This window comes from Equus przewalskii, chromosome 9 (genome assembly GCF_037783145.1).
Source record: "Equus przewalskii isolate Varuska chromosome 9, EquPr2, whole genome shotgun sequence".
Lineage (NCBI taxonomy): Eukaryota > Metazoa > Chordata > Mammalia > Perissodactyla > Equidae > Equus > Equus przewalskii.
The window spans coordinates 81,440,882-81,461,001 of record NC_091839.1 but is presented as its reverse complement, the minus strand read 5'-3'; the positions used below and the strand labels follow the sequence as shown (position 1 = coordinate 81,461,001).

Here is a 20,120-nt window from a genome sequence, read left to right as displayed (position 1 = left end):
TAGAGTTCTGACACCTGATTTCTAAGACCCACATACAAAGAACACCTTTCCTTAGTTCTTAGCTCCCTATTATTTTACACAATTGAAATAAAATTAAGTGGTCTACATTTTTTAAAGTTTTTTTCGTATTATAAAAGCAATGCTTGTTGTAGAAATTTTAGAAAATGTGGAAAAGCAAAGGAAGAAAATAGTTCAAAATCATCTGTAATGTGGCCATCCAAATAGAAGTACAGTATCGTTTTGAGGTTTGTTCTTCTTGTCTATTTTTATTCAAATGTACATATAATTTTTTAATGAAATTTTTTTAGGATTTTTTTTAGCAATCTTTACTTGAATTAAGCAAGAGACAAAATAAAAGAGACAACCTTGTCTTCATAGAGTTTTTCAAAGGAGTTTTATTATTGTATTTTATGTCTTTGTAATTTGCGCTGGGACCAAACCTACATTATTTTTGTTCTGAAGTTTAATGATTGTTTTCCTGAAATGCTTGCAGCTGAGAAGCCATAAAACCTTCTCCTTTTTAGAGTCAAGCTCATACCACTGCTCCAGTTCATGACGTCAGGTCGTGGATGTTGAAGACGACAGAGGGGAAAGCAAATGTGATGAAAGCCCTGTCTGACGACACACAACGCTGACCTCACCTTCAGAGACGGGCCATTTTCAAACAAAAGAATAAGCCAGCAGATGACCTTCAGGTGGAAGGGAACAATCCAGGCCTTTTGGGCTCAAGACATTTTTCTCCTCAACTACTCAAATATAGGTACAACTGATACTGTAGTTTTCCAAAAGGTTAGAGTTGCCTAGTAATTGGAAAGACCTCTATTTGGATGGCTTCCAAGCATCATTGCTCACAAAATACTTCGCAAAAGTGTTTGCTGACCTAATCTCAAATATATCTGGAAGGATGGAGTTTACAGTCTCCCACTCCAGTGTGGCAAAGTTCTCAACCAAAAAGTAGTAAAAAGAACTTAGGCTTTTATTTAAACTTTGAGTTAAATTTAATTTTGAGTTAAAACCTTGGCTCTTCAACTTATTGGCTGTTGGGTGAATTTTTCAATCCCGAAAAATATGTTTCCTCATCAATAAAATGGATTTAATACATATCACCCTCCATTTCTATCAACCTATCCCCAATCTTTAATGCCAAGAATAATTCTATTTGCTATTCAAACTGACCCCTTTTCACTTTTCTAGAGAAGCAAAGGAAAGCTAACCACTTAGCTATATTTCTTCAAATATACATATATATTTTTTTTTGCTGAGGAAGATTCACTCTGAGCTAGCATCTATTGTCAATCTCCCTCTTTTCTTTGCTTGAGAAAGACTAGCCCTGAGCTAGCAGCTGTGCCAGTCTTCTTCTAGTTTGTATGTGGGTCACTGCCACAGCATGGCTGATGAATGGTGTAGTTCCACGCCCAGGATCCAAACTTGTGAACCCAGGCTGCTGAAGCAGAGCATGCCAAACTTAACCACTACTCCATGGGGCCAGCCCCTCTTCAAATATTTTAAAGTAACTTCCTCAATTGTTTCCTTGGCTTAAGAGACTCTCTCTCTCTCTCGCTCTCTTTTTTTAAGTCAATTTAATAAGATCAGTTCTCTTCAGTTTGTAGCTTTTTAATTTGTTGTTTACTTCTTAACCATTTGAAAGATGTAGAATGAGTTGACAATTTTCTGGTTACTCTGTATTAAGAGGGACTTACTCACTTGTGCATTTGTTTCCATGGTTCATGCAGTTTCTTCTTGACTCACTTCTTTCACTCATTTTCCTCTTTAAATAGCATTTATTAAAAATTACGAAGTAATTGGAAGATTCTTTATGTTTTACCTTCATGGAAAATATTCTAAATCAAAGAAATATATAAATTGAAGTAAACTCATGATAAATTCGTTATGAGACTGCTCTATCTGTGATTGCTATTGTTATTATATGGACAAAAATTAAACTAAATTTATGACATAATCAAATACCATATTTCATCATTTTTAAGATGCACATTATAACAATTCTGAAACTGAGATGTATACAATATTGATGAACATTATTAATATGCAAGATTTTTTTCTTTCTTACTGGTACTGAAATAATGCTGCATCTTACACCTGGCTTTTAGACTTGGTGAAGTATGCTGTAAATGATTCTTTTATAGAACAAAGTCTAACGTTTTGTTTCTGTGGTAAATAAATACATGCTGATACATGAGACCTGTAGTATTAGAAATAAGATAAGATGGTTAACGGAAGGCTTTGTACTTTCCATTAAAAAAAGAAAAAGAGAAAATTTTGTGCTGCACTGAAATCAGTTATGGAATGATTATTATATAGGTATATTATCATTATGTAATTTTTCACTGGTTGATTATAAAAGAAAATCCTAACGCAGTTTTCTTTATGAATGTCTATAGGATGGAGAGTCAGACTGTTGGGTATGAGCTTGACTCTAAAAAGGCACAGGTTTTATGGCTGCTCAGCTACAAGCATTTCAGGAAAACAATCACTCAACCTCAGAACAAAAACAATATAGGCTTGGTCCCAGTGAAAATATGTGAGAGGAAGATGTTCCTGAACAGCGACTGGCAAGCTGAGTTCACCGAGGGCCTTCTTATTTATATGCGAGTGAGAGGCTGTCACATGGTGTGAACTGCATCAGTTGAATACAGGAAGCCAGAGTCAGGCATTTTCGTAAACAGAGCATGACGAAATGTTCGGAGGGGGACTGAGGGTTCAGGCCCGGCACTGGTAATTTATTTTCAAACTTGATGAGAAATGTGCTGAATAACAGATTGAAATAGGCATCACGACTCATCTGGCTGATTTCACCTACTTTTCAAAATTCCATCATCTTTTTGACGTTAACACAATCGCTTACCTCTGGAAAGTTGGAGGCCATTTGCCTTCCACGTAGGTAATTCACGTGTTTATAACCGAGCCAGCCTCTCAGAGATTATTTAATTCTGCTTTCTCTCCCACACCTCTCATTCTGTTGTGTACACCCGTAGTGCCCCATTTTTCTAACCCTTTAAACACTTTCCAGGTAATGTGCACCCCAAGTTCACCCTCGAGCTGTCTAGGCTTGAATGAGGATATCATCCTATATGGTCCCCTTGGACCAGTGAGTTGACACTTCTGCCCACGTTGCTACCCACCCCTCACGTCTTGCCTTTTCTTACAGCAATAATAAATACACTGGCCTGAAACTCTCCCATGGATTTTCATTTCACATATATTCTTTTGTATACTCTTGTGCAGTGCACCATGGTGGCCCAAATGTGGGAAATGTTAGCCTTCCTAAGTAAGCGGTTTTGTGGGCTACGCAATGAGTGGTTCAGGTGAAATCTGGAGCTGGATAATCCCCAACCCTGCCAGTGCTGAGCGAGCCTGGTGGGGCAAGGAGAGTGGTAATATTATTACATATTTTGTGCCTTAATCACATAAAGGAAAAAGGAAATTTGAAATGAAAGGAAACAATGCTTAAAATATGCCAAGTAGAATTATATCATGCATCATTTATCTAGCAAGAACATTTAATCATTACTTGGATGCTGTGAAATTCCTTAATTTGTTCCTTTGCTTGTGGGTAGTAGAGAACTGTTCAAATAAACAAATAAATACATCTGTATATGTACAGATACTAGAATATATTCTACTGCCTAGGGTGAGACATATGGGAACTATTAACCAAGTTGCCGATAACAGGAACAATACTTGAGGTCAGGTTGATCTAATATTACCTCTACTGTAAGTGTTTATGTGGGTAAACACTGGTGTGGAAAGGAGGTGGTCTTTAGACACAGATGGACCTTTGATAAAATCTTAGTTCCTCGCTTACCAGCCATGTGACTTTCGGCAAGATGCTTCACCTCTCCAAGCTTCAGTTTCCTTGTGTTAAAATTGGCACTATATATTGAATGTTATATAGTCAGCTCTGCTATAATGCAACCTAGGTGTTCATAAAAATGACTGTGCTATGCAAAGTCACACAATAAAAACCACAGGGCTTATGGGAAAATAGGGTTGGTGTATAATACTCAAAAACTTTATCAGTTACACTTGCAAAAAAATAGGAACCTAACAAAAATGGTAGCAGAGTTTTACACATGTTAAGTGGTTAAGAAATGCATAACTACTACAATAAATACAGTATTTTGTCTTAAAAACACCTGAAGTTTTCTGCTGGAAGTGGGTCAGGAAGGTTGCGAGTTATTGTGCAGTGGTAGAAGCAGTAATGTGAAATCAGATGGAAAGTTGTAACATGAGAAGTAGATGGGTGTGAACCCCAGTAGCTGGTAGATGTTGTACTGTTTGTGTGTTCGGCATGCTGACCCAGCTCAGTCCAGTGGGGCGTGGTTACTGCGTTCACTTAGTGTTTTTTTCTGGATGAAAGTGCACAGAAGCATATTCTGTCCTTGTCTTTTTGACCTCACACACTTGAAACACTTGTCTCTCCTGGTGTCGTAGGCAGCCTCCAAGATGATCCCCAATGATCTCCACCTCCTGGTGTTCACACCCTTGTGTAGTCCCCCCACCCAACGTTGTACCAGGGGTGGTCTGTGTGACCAATAAAATATGGCAAAGTGATGATGCGTTGCTTCTGCATGCGATTAGGTTATAAAAGACTGCAGCTTCCATCGCGGGCTCTCCCTTTTTCAGATCACTCATTCTGGGGGAAGCCAGCTACCATGTCTGGGGACCCCCAGGCATCCTATGGAGAGGTCCACGTGGTGAGTAACTGAGGTCTCCTGCCAACAACTGCATGAGTGATCTTGGAGCACACCTGCAGACTTCAGATCACTGCAGTCCCAGCTCACAGCTTGGCTGCAACTTCACGAGAGATCTGAAGCCAGAACCATCCAGATAACCCCTCCTAGATACTTGACCCACAGCAGCTGTGAAATAGTAAATGCTTTAAGCTGTTAAATTTTGTAGTCATTTGTTATGCAGCATTAGATAACTAATACACTTACTTTCACTTATCTCCTACCTCACTGGCTATTCTTTCTCAGTCTCCCTTACTGGCCCCTCCTAGTCTTTTAAAAAAGTCTCTAAATGTTGAGCTTCTTTGGAGTTCAGTGTGGGGTCATCTCTTGTCTCTTCATATCTTTCATCCTATGACTTTAAGTATCATCTTTATGCTTTGTCTCCAAGCCAGAACTCTCCTTTGAACTATAGGCCCACGTGTTCAATTTCGTACCTGGCCTCTCTACGTGGGTGTTTCCACATATCTCAGACCTAACATATTAAAAACGGAATTCCTGATTTCCCTCCCTTCTCCCAAACTTTTCATTCTTCCTTTCCCTATCACTCTCTCCAATCTTCCCAGTTATTATAACATCATCAAAGTCCACCCAGTTAACCAAGGCCAAAACCTAGGGAGCAAACTTTCTCTTTTTCTCTATTTCCTCCTTTCCCTAAACCTCAAAAACAATCCATCAGCAAGATCTGTCAGTCCTATAATATATTTACAAAATATATTTACAATTATCTACTTATTTCCCCATGATCACTGTGACCTCATCTAAACTGCTCAAATGGCCTTGCACCTGGTCCGCCTGCCTGCTGTGGATCCGTTTCTCACACAGGAGCTTGAATGATCTTTTCAAGTAGGGCATGTCTGATTAAACCTTTCGACAACTTTCCACTGCAGCTGGGATGAAACCCAAACCCCCTATGTAGTTTACAGGCTTGGTGCGACCAGCCCCTCTCTCTTGACCCTCACCTTGAACACCTTCCTCCTGATTCATTACGCTCGCTGCTATCCTTTCCATTCCAGAAACATAAGGAGGTTTTTCCGTTCCAGGCGTTTTGCACAAGTCAGTCTCTCTACCTGGAACATTTTTCCTCCTGTTTTCCCTACTCCTTCTCTTTTAGGTGTTCTCTAAATCTTGTCTCCTCATGAGGACCGTCCCTGACAAAGCACCCTCTCTCTCTGAGTGTCTCCCTCCTTTTTCTGTCGCTTCCTTATTGGTATCAGACTCTGTGCTATGTCTGTTTACCTGTGTTCTGTCTGCCTCACGAGAGTGGCAGCCTCGAGAGCGGAGTCAACGTTGGCCTTTATCACGGCTTCGTCCCGGCACCTGGCTCGGCGTTCGTACACTGCACGTACTTCATGTGTATTTGTTGAAGGAATGAATAAGCAGTGAAATCCGACTCACTCTCTTCAAAAGCTAGGCCTTCTCTTTCACCATTGGCACTCTCTCCTACGAAGCTTTTTGTTCCCTTTGTCATGGGAGTTACACCCCATCTCTGCTAGACGTTGAGTTCCAACAGAGAACAGCAATGTCTTGTTCTGCTTTGTAGTCCCATTATATCTGGAATTTTATACGTACTCAATAAATCAGTGGTTTTCAAACTTTAACATGTATGTCTACCCCACAGATGCTGCTTCAGTAAGTGAGAAGCGAGACTCAGTGTGTAGTGATTTACTTTTTCTTTCTTTTTCTGGTGAGGAAGATTGTTGCTGAGCTAACATCCATGCCCATCTTCCTCTATTTTGTATGTGGGATACGGCCACAGTGTGGCTTAATGAACCATGTGTACATTTGTGCCTGGATGGGAACCCACAAACCTTAGGCTGCAGAGGCAGAGGGAGCGAACTTAGCCACTATGCCACCAGGCTGGCCCTGTGATTTACTTTTAAAATAAGCAACCCAGGTTATTTTCATGAGAGGATCTTATATATCACACTTTGAGAAAAACCAGTATTAGGCCTTGTCAGTATGAATGGTTACTCCTTCTCTATGCCAGGCTTAATTTTTAGTTCTTTCAAAATAAGCAATGATTCTGAACTTCAAAACCCTAAGAAATTTGGAGAGCAAAGTCTTATTGCCCTTTTTTGTCCCCACAAGGTAACTATTTCACCACTTTGGGATATTGCCATATTTGTTTCAGCCCTTTGCTCACGTAGTTTTAGCCCTCTGCTTGTGAAGTGAGTTTTTTTTGTAATTATGTGGATAGATCTGAGCATTTGTTTAGGGACAGACACAGAGAGATTCGTCTGCAACTGGGTAACTGCTTTAAAAGAGGGAGAGTATTCTGTTCCTCTTATAACCTCTCTTAAGGAAGAAATGATTTTTTGGTGACAAATCTAATCATAATCCCATTACTCATTTTAGGTGAGTTTTCCTCTTTGTTCTTTAGTAGTTACGTTAAACAGCAAGTTAGCATAATTCCTGGGCAAAGATTTCTTATGAAAACTTTTAAAGTATTACATGTTCTATTTGTTGCGATAATCTTTGTGAGAAAGATGTACATTAATCTTGGGGGGAATAAGGAACAATGGTTAACAGTCACATTTTGATTTTTTTTTTCAAAATGGAGAGATACTAAGGAACAATACTCTAATAACGAATTCTTGAATAATTTTGGTAATTTTAAACCTTGAAAAATAAAAAAACCCTCTACATTCTTAGTAGGCAAAAGAGGAGAGAAAGAGGAGGAAAAACGCAGTCAGCTTGAGCTCACGGGTAGGAAATGAAATAGATTAGCAAGGGGAACCATTTATTTCATTGGTACAGAGATGAAAAATGCCAGACCAATTGGGAAACTGTCCTCACAAATTGGAACTGCTTCTACCCAACCAGGGAGTTCCGGGCTCTTGTGTTTGAGCAATAGAAACCAGCTCTGTTAACTCACCCAGGAGAGAAATTTACTGGAGGACATCGGCTAGCTCAAAGTCTCAATACACATTTTACCACAATTAAAAAAGAAAAAGGAGTCAGAGCCTAGGGAAGGACAGGAACAGAGGAGGCAGCAGGGACCACAGGCAGGCTCACCCTGAACAGTCTCTTAGGGGGCCCTCGTTGGCCCCATCTCCTCTGGTGCCTGCTTCTCACACCACTGCCGGGTCCCCAAGGTCCCTGTACTCAGGGAGCAGGAACGGGGAAACCCCAAATGCCCCTCAACTTCAATTTCTCCAAACTGGAAAACAGTTCAGAGGTTGTTGGGCCTAAAATGACAAAGCAAACCAGTAGGATGAGCAAGTCTGCCTTAGTGGCCCAGCCTCCCCACTCCATTTTCAATCCCCTGCCCTGGTCTTTCCAGGTTCTCTCTTTCAGTTATCTCAAACAAACAGAACACAGAGCTCCAAGGAAGGAGCTGGACAAACATATTTACAGTAAATCGTCAACAACCTCAATGTTAAAATTCGTTTACTCATTCATAGATGTAGAATGTTATTCCAGCATTCCTTTTCTGTGCATTCATCTTATTCGTAAGGCTGGTTATCTGTTTACTATTTCCACTTCTTCTTGGGATAATTTTCTATGTTTTTCCCATGTCTACTTGTTGAATGGGCTCCTGGTTCCCCACCTAGATTCTTTTTGACATTCTTTGTATTTTGACCGGGAAACAAGTGTCATTGTGAAGAGTGGAGCCGTCGTGGTGGAGTTTCCGCTGTGAAGGTGAGATGCGGCCACGAGGCGCATGTGCAGAGCACACGGCCTAAGTCGCAGCACGTGCAGAGCACGCGGTGTAGCCCGGTGGCGGCACAGCAGCAGCCTGCGCCCCGCGCACAGGGGCCCCGCCCGACTCCGCCTTCCCTTCCCTACAGGACTCGCTGCTGTCCCACCGCAGGTTACCCAGGGTCGTTCTCGGCGACAGCACGCCTGCAGCTGGACCTCGGAGAAAGGCTTGGGACCCCGTCCTAGGCTGCCCCGCGTCGCGGCCGGAGTCGGGCGTGATGCGAGCGGCTGGGTTAGGGCCGCTGGCCTGGGGACCTCGCCCGGGCAGGGCGGCTCGGGGGTGTCCTCCTCCTGTAACGTGGCCCGTCCATGTCACGCACGACCTCCGCACCTGCCGCCCGGGGGGAGCCCTTCCCCGAGCCGGCGCACCGCGCGGACGGCGAGGAGCCAGCCCGGCCCCGGTCTCCCGGGACAGCAGCGGCCGCCAGTGCCCGCTCCGAACCCCCTAGGAGAGCGGGTCCCCGCACGCCCGGTGACCGGCCGCCCCGAGGAGGGACGCGCGCCGACGCCCAGCCCGCGGTGGCCTCTCCGGCACGCTGTTCTCGGGACCGGGCGAGCATCACGTGGGGGCGACAGAGGGGCCCGACACGCCAGCGCAGCCCGCGGCCCCGGTCTCGCGAGCCCCAGCCCGCCATCACCCAGGCGCAGGTAGCTGCTCGGGGCCGGGACCGGCACCGCCGGGTCTTCGCGCGAGACCAGCGCGCGACTTCCCAGCAGGCCTCACCCCGAGTCTCCCCAGCCGCCTGGGAGGCGGTTTGGAGCGGAAGCGTGGGCGGGGCTCGCCGGGCTATTTAGCGGCTCCAGAGGCCACGCCCCTGCCGGAAGTGACGATAGGCGCTCGCGCGTCGAACGTCTCTCTATGGTTTTCCTCCTGTTCTCGAGTCGGGAAATGGCCGCTGTGTAGTTACAACGGAGGTGAGTCCCGGGCGCCGTGCTTCGGCGCGTCAGGTAGGCCTCGCGCCGCACTCCGGCCACTCAGAGGGCAGCGGGTACCGAGGACGAGCCAGCAGTGTTGTCTTTTGGGGTGCCGGTGCCGGCTCGGCCGCGACGGGCGGACCGGGAGGCGTTGCGCCGTTATTTACGCGTTTCTCTGTCGGCGATCCTCAGGCTTTCGAGGCCCCGCGGGCCGAAAAGGTGGGGGCGGGGTGGGCTGCAGGCGCGGGGCGCGCGCGGCGCAAACCGGGCTCGGGCCCGGGTCCGTGCGGCCCCCGTGCGCGTGCGCGCCGCCCTCCCCGCCCCTCCCCCACCGCCGGCCGGACCCCCTCCACGCTGCGCGCTCCCGCACGCTCTCTCCGCGCACGCGCGCTCCTCCCCTGCTCCCCTCCCCGTTCCCTCCCCCTCGCCGCCTCCCCCGCCCGCGGGCCCCGGGTTCGCCTCGGGGCGCCGGGGAGACGAGCGGGGCCTGCGGCCGAGCGCCGCGTCTGCTGGCCCTCGAGCGCTGTCCCGGCGTCCCGCCGCCGCCTCGTGGCTCCGCTCGGGCCTGCGGTCCCGGCGTCGGTGCCCGGGACGGCGGCGCGCGGGGGTGCGCGGTGGGGCCGCCGGGGGGCCGCCGTCCCGGGCCGCGTGTGGAGGCGCTTTGTTTGCTCTGAGGGGCCGCGGTCCCGGCCGGCGCTCCGCTGCGGACTGTCGGCGGTTCCCTGACGTGGTAGAGTTAGCCCGTGAGGGCCGGAGTGGAGGGCGGAGCCCCCCGGCCGCTGTCGGTCCGCGGCGCGGTGCCTGCGGAGTTTCCCGGGCCTTGGAGCCGACGCAGCCCTCCTCCCCGGCGGGGGCCCAGGCCGAGGCCGCCTCTCGCCGCGCCCGCCGGAGCCCGTCGTGGTGGCTGAGCGGGGCCGCGGGAGGGCCCGCCGGGCCGGGCGGCGGGGAGCCGGCGTGCGGGACGGGGCTCCCGCCGGCCGCGCCGCGCCGAGAGGGGGGCGCCCGCGTGTCGGCGCGGGAGTGGAAGGGCGGCTCCTGCCTGCGGGTACGACTCGCGCGTTTTTCGCAGCGTCGCCTCCGGCTCGAGCGCCTAGGTTCCCTGCGTGCCCGGGGCTGGGAGGGACCGACGGGCCTGCAGACGTCGAGGCGGCGGCGCTGGCCTGCCGGGGGTGCGCCGAGTCCCGGACGCGGCAGTTCTGCGCTCACCCGCGCGGCCGGGAAGCGGGAAGCCTGGTGGAGGCCGCGGGCCCCGGGGCGGCGCGGCCGGCGGGGATGCTTGTTCCCAGTCCCGTGCTTTTCTTTAAAATCAGGATGACAAGAAGCTGGACAAAGAACAAAAAATTTGTGACTAAACCTGTCGGTTTTTTTTTAAAGCTTTTATTTATCCAAATCTTCAAACACAAAGTGGAGAGAATAGCGAATGCCCATGTTCTCGTTGTGTCGGTTTAGTGATTATCAGCATTTACAATTTGGTTTAATATTATTTGTTTACTTTTTTTCTGGCCTGTTTTAAAGCAAAAGTCCATGTATTTTCTTTTCTTTTTTTTTCTTTTTTTTATTGAGTTAATGATAGGTTACAATCTTGTGAAATTTCGGTTGTACATTAATGTTTGTCATTCGTGTTGTAGGTGCACCACTTCACCCTTTGTGCCCACCCCCACCCCACCTTTCCCCTGGTATCCACTAAACTGTTCTTAGTCCATAATTTTAAATTCCTCATAGGAGTGGAGTCATACACAGATTATTCTTCCTCGCTGGCTTATTTCACTTAACATAATTCCTTCAAGGTCCATCCATGTTATTGCAAATGGAATGATTTTGTTCTGATTTACAGCTGAGTAGTATTCCATTGTATATATGTACCACATCTTCTTTATCCATTCGTCTGTTGACGGGCACTTAGGTTGCTTCCACGTGTTGGCTATTGTAAACAGTGCTGCAATAAACATTGGGGTGCATAGGACCGAAAGTCCATGTATTTTATTAAACGTTTTTTAGAAGACTTTTTTTTTTTTAAAGATTGGCACCTGAGCTAACATCTGTTGCCAGTTTTGTTTCTTTTTTCCTTCTCCCCAAAGCCTCCATTACCTTGTTGTATATTCTTGTTGTGGGTCCTTCCAGTTGTGGCATGTGGGACGCCGCCTCAGTGTGGCTTCGTGCGCTGTGCTAGGTCTGCGCCCGGGATCCGAACCCACAAAACCCTGGGCCGCTGAAGTGGAGCGTGAACTTAACCACTGGGCCACGGGCCGGACCGTAGAAGACGTTTTTATAATGCTGCTTAATGATGTATAGAAAATTACAGTAACCTTACATACAGGAATCGTTTGAAGCAAAATTAATAGATAGCCTGAAGGAAAGACTCACAAGCTAGGTTTACCAATAATGATAGCTTACCTTTCAGTGCTTCCTATGTGCCAAACAGTAAGCTATTTGCATTCGGTAGTTTGGTTCATTTAACCTTAAACCAATGAGTAAGTTCCATTATTATCCTTATTTTATACTGTGGAAGTTGAAGCTGAAAGAGATGAAGGTAGTCTAGTGTTGGGTAGTGAGTTAATGGTCAAGTAGGACTTTGAACCTAGTCTATTGGAGTAATAGTCATGAGTCACTATTTTTAGGGTTGTTAAAGATGTGACTAGCGATAATTTGTTTAAGAAGATCTGGAGCCCGAACTCCCTGAATCTATTAAAATGAGGATTTGGCTCAAGAATGCTTGATAGGGTAACCTAAAGTATGCAGTTTTGTGGGCTTCATCTTGTGTGTTTTGTTGAGCCCACTTGTCTTTGCTGTTTTCAGCACTTGTGTTCCAGCTGATCATTATGTATTATTCCATAAAAGACAGACTCTGTTAAGATATTTAAGAACTGCATTTTAACAAATGAAGCCTGGTTTATTCTCTTGTGTTCTTCTGGTTGGTGAATCAATTGGATAAAGATGCATGGAGTGATTTATTCCCTGTGTTTTTACTGTCTGTTAGTATGTGATCTTGGTTGTAATAAAAGGAAGATTGATTTGGCAGTTTGAATTCTATATATAGGTTTTGGCCACATCAGGTACCTCTCAGGATATTGGAGAGAGCACAGGAGTTGGAATTAGGAGATCTCAGTCAGATTCTGGATTAACCATTTATACTCTGTGACCGTGGGCACCCTAAAAGGGCAGACACATCTCTTGTTTGCTTCCCCAAATTTGCACTTCACCCAGATTCTGCAGTCCCAAACTTAGAATTTAGGGGCACTATTAATTTTTTTCCCCCTCACTCTCTCTCCTTCACACCATCCACATCCTATGAGCAAGTACTGTTGACTATACTTCCAAACCATATTCTGTATTTACCCCTCTTTTCCATCTTTGTTGCTGCTCTATCACCCAGGGCACCATTCTATATATTGAACTTGAACCTTCTAATTTGTTTCCCCATTCTCCTCTCCATGTTGTCCATGCTCCATACAGCAGCCACCTTAAGATGTAAATCAGCGGTGTGACTTCCCTGGTCACACCTCACAGGGCCTTCCCATTACAGTTAGGATAAAATCTAGACTCCTTACTCTGGCTTATTTACTGGATGCTATTTGATCTGGTCCCTTCCTGCCTCTTTGTTTTATCTAGTAGCCTCTCATTAATCATGGTGGATTCCCTTCTTACTGGTCTTTGTGTCTTGTTTTTTGCCAAGTTTGTGTCCTCTGCCTGGAATGCTCTTCTTTCCGTGGATCTTTGCAGTGTTCTTTGTCTTTAGCTTAAATGTTACCTCCTTACAGAGGGCCCAAGGACTCACCTTAATGGTCCTCCTCTCCACCTCTTCGTAACACACCACCTTGAGTTTTTTGTTTGTTTCTCTCTTCCCCTCCCTTGAACTAAAGCTCCAAGAGACTAGGGGACTTAATGTCTCACTCAGAGTGCTGTATTTCCAGCACTAGAATAATAGTGTTTGCATGTAATAAGAACCATGTAAATGTAAATAGATTCTGAAAGGTTAGAGTTCTCTTCATTTGAAAGATGCGGTTAATATGTAGCTCCTGAGATGATGAGAATTAAATGAGATGGTTTTATTTAAAGTCACCTAACACTGTTCTGGGCACACAGTTGGTATTTAGATGTTTAGCTTACTATGATTTATTGATTTCTATTCCCCTCTACTTGGTTTTTGGAGGGCAGGACATAGTCATGTTGCCAGTAATACCTAGCGCAGTGCCTTGTATATAGGCTTTCATTTTTAAAAAAAATTAGCTGAGCTCATTGTAGTCTTTGTACTGACTATATTAAATGTTATTAATATATTATTAAATGTTAAATCTTCATATGAACTATTATATATTATTAAATACGTTGTCTGCCATTTTGTATATCAGCATTGAGTTCTTGGTATGGATATTTGAGTGTATTAATAGATTGTGAGCAAGAATGTCTATCTGCTGGTCTGACAGCCTGCAGTCCCTCCTCCCTCACTTTGCTATTTCTAGTGTATATTTTCTTGGAACTTCAAAACATGCTGAATTGGAGTAAAGAGGGATTTGGCAGTTGTTTCTTCTCTGGAGATATAAAGATTAAAATTAGTGTTTTAGAATTGTTTAGGGGAAGTGTTAGCTAAAATGAGGTGGTGTCACTTCCAGCAGTGAATCAGTAGTACTGGACTTCTAGGTCAGGATGAAGTTTCATAACAACCCACCAATTTAGCAGATGACAGTTTTTCTCTGCTCCCTTGGGGGATTTGATGTTTTTAAAACTGAACATGTGCATGCTTTAGAAATCCTATTTCTTATATCCATGCCTTTTGTTTTTGTTACTTTTTATTTTAGTATGTTTTCCTTAATTATTAGGTTCCCATTTCTCCTTCCTAGCTTGAATCTCACATCTCTTAATCTCCCCAGCTGTAGGACCATGGGTATTTAGGGGACATTGTTCTTGACTTACCAGTTTAGTCTTAGCATCTCTTCCACTTTGTATTTCCAATTTCATTGCATTTTTTTATTGGAGCAATTACTTGGTAAGAGTCACAGATTTTCATATTAATGTGTATTTTCTTTCATTTAAGCTGGTTTGTGAATTCCTTGGGTGTAGGCATGTATCAACCTTGTATTTAGTTTCTGCTCTTCTAGTGTTTTTTGACTATCGTTTGCGCATAATTGATAATCACTGAATGTTATTCACGAGGGTAACCTTTTCATTATTGATAACTTCTTAATGTTTTGTGTAAAATTTAAACTTATTTGCATAGTAATAGTGAGTTTAGGAAGAGTATTGGCTTCCAGTAGATATTTGTTTCATTTATTGGCTGTTCCTGTATTGGCTATGTCTGTGCATGTGTCACATGCTTTGAGGCACAAAGCTTACAGGTACTGTGATGGCTGTTATATGAATTTAAAAATCAGTTTCAGATGAAACTAAACTCTGTGAAAAGAAGTGGCCCAGAGAGAGAATAAGATAAGTAGCAGAGCACTAAAATAAACTCATATTTTAGATGTTATAAACTTTAGCATTGTGAATGCCAGCTACTGATAGATGACATGTTTTGATATATGAAGATGGCATTACGTTAGCCACTTTGGAATTTTCTGATAGAATGGCAACATAGCTACTTGTTTTCCAAAGCCCAAATTGCTCAAATTAGAATTCAGGTATTTAAATTGAAAAACAAAGGTGCTGTCAGTTTGATGATGCACTGCTGTGTTCTGATTAAAACAAAAAAGTTAAGTTCCGTTAGCTATTATGGTTGAAAGTTTAATCCTAAGTCAGTTTCTCCTTCCCTGAAATCATTAGTGCCTTTATCAAGAGTTCATTGCAGTGCCAAGGATGATATATTGTAAACAGTGGGTATTTAATTTACCATAATTCAAACTCATATTTTTTATTTTTGCTAGGAATTTGAATTTAGAGTTTAATTTCTCAGAACATTCTCTCCAGGAAGAATTTTAAATATCTCAAAGACTTCACTTGACTACTTGATCCTGCATAAAACCCAAGGTAAATAGCATTCATTCTTCTAAGTTTTCAGTTTTGGCTTATTTGAGAAAATGTGACTACTAAACTTGTGATTCAGACTGAGTGATTAAAAGTGATGTGGTCTGAAGCTTTTTTTGTTTGTTTGTTTCGGTGGCTTGTATGAAGTAAGCCAGATTTTAAAAGTTAGTTTTAGGAAAAAGATTCTCTTTATCTTTCCTGCTTCTAGGTTGTGTGTCTACTTTCTACTTCTGTAAACACATCTACTTAAAAGACCCAGAACACACAAAGCTATTTAAAAATAAAACAAGACGAAATAACCCTGCTTGTTTAACTCATCTTCCCTTATGCAACAAGAGGAGTTCCATAACTTAGCTTTTTTCCCCTTACATTGATGTTCAGGTAATTAACATTGATTGCTTATTATGTACTAAACATCGTTTTAAGTGTATTATGTGTATCTACTCATTTAGTCCTCACTGCAATTCTGAGGAAGGTACTGTCTGTATGTGTTTCTTACTTGGAATTAAGCAGAGAGAGAAGCCAAAGCTGATATTTATTTGAGGATAATTGTTTTATTTTGAAATATTTATCTGAAGCCTTGAATTTTGTCATTTACGTTTCTTGATGAGAAAATGTGTAGACATTATCATTGCCTTTTCAATAGTTCAATTCATCTTACTACTTGTAAATCCTATTTCCTAATACCATGCAAAATCTAGGTGGGTAAAGTAAGTGCCTGCAAAAATATTTGATTGTAGGAGAATTGGTTTAAATACATGGCAATTGCAGGCTATTATAAGTTTACAGTGAGTTGATATTTAAGGAAATAGTTACTTACTTTGAGTAATAAGTCAGTGGAAATTTGGAAACACAGCAGAAGTAAACTTGAGAGGCATATATGTATATTTAATTTTATGAAGAGTAGATCTTATAAATCAGTTAGTCCTGTTACTGATTTCTGAACCAATGAGGCCTCATTATTACATTAGGTACTAAGTAGTGTTTAGAAAAGTTAGAATATTGGTGCCCAAGTTCTCTTTCTTGTAGTTCCAGTATATCTTTATTTTATCTTTCCAATTTCTTTATCTTGTATCCTTTTTTCATCTTCTTATCAGAAAGCTACAGGGTGAACTAGGCATTGTCATATAAGTCCGTTTTTATTCTGCATTCATGACTGTTGAGAGCAGAGCCCTGGCTCCAGCTGTTCAGAGACTTAGTGACCTTCATTCTGTTAGGAGACTGTCCAGCACCATTCTAGGCAGTATTGTGTACGTGGAGTGGTCAATTTAGTCTCATTTCAAGGCCATAAAGCACTGAACGATGACAGTCTGGTAGGTTTGTGTTTCGTTAGTATTACGCCACTTGTATTTTCTTTGTTTCAGGTTCCTTATCTGTAATACTCTGATGCTATTTATCTTTTTTACAGGAGAGGTAGGCATTTGTATTGGGCATGGAATAACATCTAACATGCTGCAGTCTGATATCATTGCTCTTTCTGGCTTCTGCAGCTGCTGCCTTTTTGGATTGAGGCACATAGCTGGGGCAGTCCATAGAAATCTTCTGTTGTGTCTTCAGTATACAGTGCCTGTCGTGCAGGTGAAAATACAGTTTTAGTCAGGGATTATTTTGACTGGCTTAGTACTCATCTGAAAAGAATGATGATGAATAATAGCCTTTGAGAAACTTATGTTTTCTAAAATTTGTATCTGAAAATAAGTTAAATAATAACGTGACACTTCCTCAGTTGTATTGTGATTTTAACCATTCTTGCTCTTTCATTTGACTAGGAGAAAAGAAATGGGTCGCTCCAATTCTAGATCACATTCTTCAAGATCAAAGTCTAGATCACAGTCTAGTTCTCGATCAAGATCCAGATCACACTCTAGAAAGAAGAGATACAGGTGACTTACTGTGCTTTTAATTCTCTTAGCAATGATGATATATCAGCTAACATTTATGGAGTGCTTACTATATACAGACACAGTGCTAAGCCCGTTAATATGTCTTCTTCTCAAAGAACCCTTTCAAGTAGATCTGTTGTTAATTCTCATTTTAGAGTTGGGGAAATTGAGAGTTGTCCAAGTTGCAAGCTAAGTAAATGGCAGAATTTAGATTAGAATCTAGTTAGTCTCACTCCAGATCTTAGATTCTTAGTATACTGTGCAATATATAGTGGATTTCTTATATTTATCTCTAGAGTTAAGAGATGAATTGGATAATGTAAAAATTATTTGGCATTAAACAGTCTGCATATTGTTTCATAGTTTCTCATTTCTGACTCTGAGGTCTCAATAAATTTATTCTTTTGTTTAAAAATGATTAACTCAGGTTGTCTTCATTCAGATAGTAGTACATAGTTAGCATAGAAAATATAGAAACCGCAAGTTGAAAATAAAAGTGATGATAATCTCATTAAGAATAAATATTAGTTGTGACTTTTCTGTATTATTTTTCTAGGCCCAACTTTATATTTTGTATGCATTTAGCCAGTAGTATTTCACTTACGAGTATTCTTCTGTGCTATTAAATATTCTTTTACACTATCACTTTAATTGTCTGCATACATCTCCTATAATTTGTTAGAATGTCCTGTTGGAATGCCGACCTTTTTCCCCCCCCATTTCTGTGCCTTCATTCCTAAGGCCTTTAATTTATGCTCAATATTTACCTTAGAAGTGAAACTTTTTTCGTTGAAAACAGTAAACTTCTACTTGTGTATAAATGAGAGGTTTTTTTTAATGTATGTTTTTGGCTTTAAGTTTATTTATGTTATATTCAACCAGAAGTATTTAGAATGGTAGGATGGAATAGTGTATTTTTCTTGCATTGATATTTATTTCATTTTTAGTTCTAGGTCTCGATCCAGGACATATTCAAGATCTCGTAGTAGAGATCGTATTTATTCTAGAGATTATCGCCGAGATTACAGAAATAATAGAGGAATGAGACGACCTTATGGGTACAGAGGAAGGGGTAGAGGGTACTATCAAGGAGGAGGAGGTAGATATCATCGAGGTGGTTATAGGCCTGTCTGGAACAGAAGACACTCTAGGAGTCCTAGACGAGGTCGCTCACGTTCCAGGAGTCCAAAAAGAAGATCCGTGTCTTCTCAGAGATCCCGAAGCAGATCTCGCCGGTCATATAGATCCTCTAGGTCTCCAAGATCATCCTCTTCTCGTTCTTCATCCCCATATAGCAAATCTCCTGTCTCTAAAAGGCGAGGGTCTCAGGAAAAACAAACCAAAAAAGCTGAAGGGGAGCCTCAAGAAGAGAGTCCTTTGAAAAGTAAATCACAGGAGGAACCGAAAGATACATTTGAACATGACCCATCTGAATCTATTGATGAGTTTAATAAATCATCAGCCACGTCTGGTGATATTTGGCCTGGCCTTTCAGCTTATGATAATAGTCCCAGATCACCCCATAGTCCTTCACCAATTGCTACACCACCCAGCCAGAGTTCATCTTGCTCTGATGCCCCCATGCTCAGTACAGTCCACTCTGCAAAAAATACTCCCTCTCAGCATTCACATTCCATTCAGCATAGTCCTGAAAGGTCTGGGTCTGGTTCTGTTGGAAATGGATCTAGTCGATACAGTCCTTCTCAGAATAGTCCAATTCATCACATCCCTTCTCGACGAAGCCCTGCAAAGACAATCACACCACAGAATGCTCCTAGAGATGAGGCTAGGGGACGTTCCTCATTTTATCCTGATGGTGGAGATCAGGAAACTGCAAAGACGGGGAAATTCTTAAAAAGGTAAGAACTAAGGTATACAATTGAGATTATAATATTAATACTTTCGTTCTTTGAATTTATAAGTATAAACTTAAAATTCCATGGTGATGTGTATTTAACTCATGACTTCCTCCTTGATAATTCCTAATTGTCTTTACTTAATCTGTTTAACTTCAGAAGTTGTGTTTGAATAGAAACTAATTTATATTCGTCCTTTTAGTTTTGTCCATTTTCACTCAGTCCAGAATTAAGAATGTAAACAAAGAGAAATTGAGTAGTATAAATTGACTAGTGTAAACGTGTAAAAACTTTCAGAAATTAGTTTTCTCAGTATTAAAACATTAAATGCTTTTTTGTTCTCTTCATCATTATAATGTGGCCTGCATAATTAATACAGTTATATTACATGTTTTTACTTGTGTGCTATTGTAAACAGTCCAGCTGTCATTTTTAATAAATCTGCCTAACTACAGAAAAGATAAAGGTATTTCTTACTGACTTTAGTGGCATTTTAAACAGATACTTTATTTAAATTCTAATTTCAAGTGTTGCTAAGGCTTGCTAAAAGACAATGAAAATTGGTTGCTAAAGTAGTATGATCAACTTATCAGTGAGGAAATAGAGCAAGCATTCTGTTTATGGGCTAGTGCTTTACAATCTAGGATTAATTTTTTTATTGAACTGATATGTAGTTTCTACATAATACTGCCAGAAACAGTCATTTTCTACAGCAAACTATAAACTGTTTTGTGAGTCACATAGAGTTAACTATCTAATGTTATCAACTACATTAAAGTACACTTTTGTGAGTTTTTTTCTATTAGATAAGTAAATGAAAGAGTCTGGAATTTTAAATATAATCATAAGTAGAATTCTAATAGATATGTATATTGTTTATTAGTGGTTCTTAACCTCAGAAATTAAATTTAAGCTTTGTTGTATGTTATAGAATCTCTGGAAATTTGGATTTGTTAGTGCAGAATTGTGGTCTGTGACTGAACAGAACAGGTTTTTGAAAATGGCTTTACTTTTTAAACTTTAGGGAGTCTCATATGTAAATTTATTTTTAA

At 42.2% G+C, this 20,120-nt stretch overlaps 1 protein-coding gene across 20 annotated transcripts in view; it reads left to right on the top strand.

Moving 5' to 3' along the window:
• Nucleotides 1–9,208: 9,208 nt before the first annotated feature.
• BCLAF1 (BCL2 associated transcription factor 1) overlaps nucleotides 9,209–20,120 on the top strand; it is a 28,939-nt gene continuing 18,027 nt past the window's right edge. For 4 of the 20 annotated variants that reach the window (XM_070557317.1, XM_070557312.1, XM_070557309.1 and 1 more), the window contains exons 1-5: nucleotides 9,267–9,404; nucleotides 15,230–15,332; nucleotides 15,538–15,710; nucleotides 17,099–17,212; nucleotides 18,166–19,071. In XM_070557317.1, coding sequence (XP_070413418.1) covers nucleotides 15,703–15,710; nucleotides 17,099–17,212; nucleotides 18,166–19,071 — 1,028 coding nt within the window. In that variant the 5' untranslated portion in view covers nucleotides 9,267–9,404; nucleotides 15,230–15,332; nucleotides 15,538–15,702. Of the gene's footprint in view, nucleotides 9,405–15,229; nucleotides 15,333–15,537; nucleotides 15,711–17,098; nucleotides 17,213–18,159; nucleotides 19,072–20,120 lie in introns of all 20 variants that reach the window. The other 16 variants (XM_070557316.1, XM_070557311.1, XM_070557308.1 and 13 more) reach the window with 6 other exon arrangements.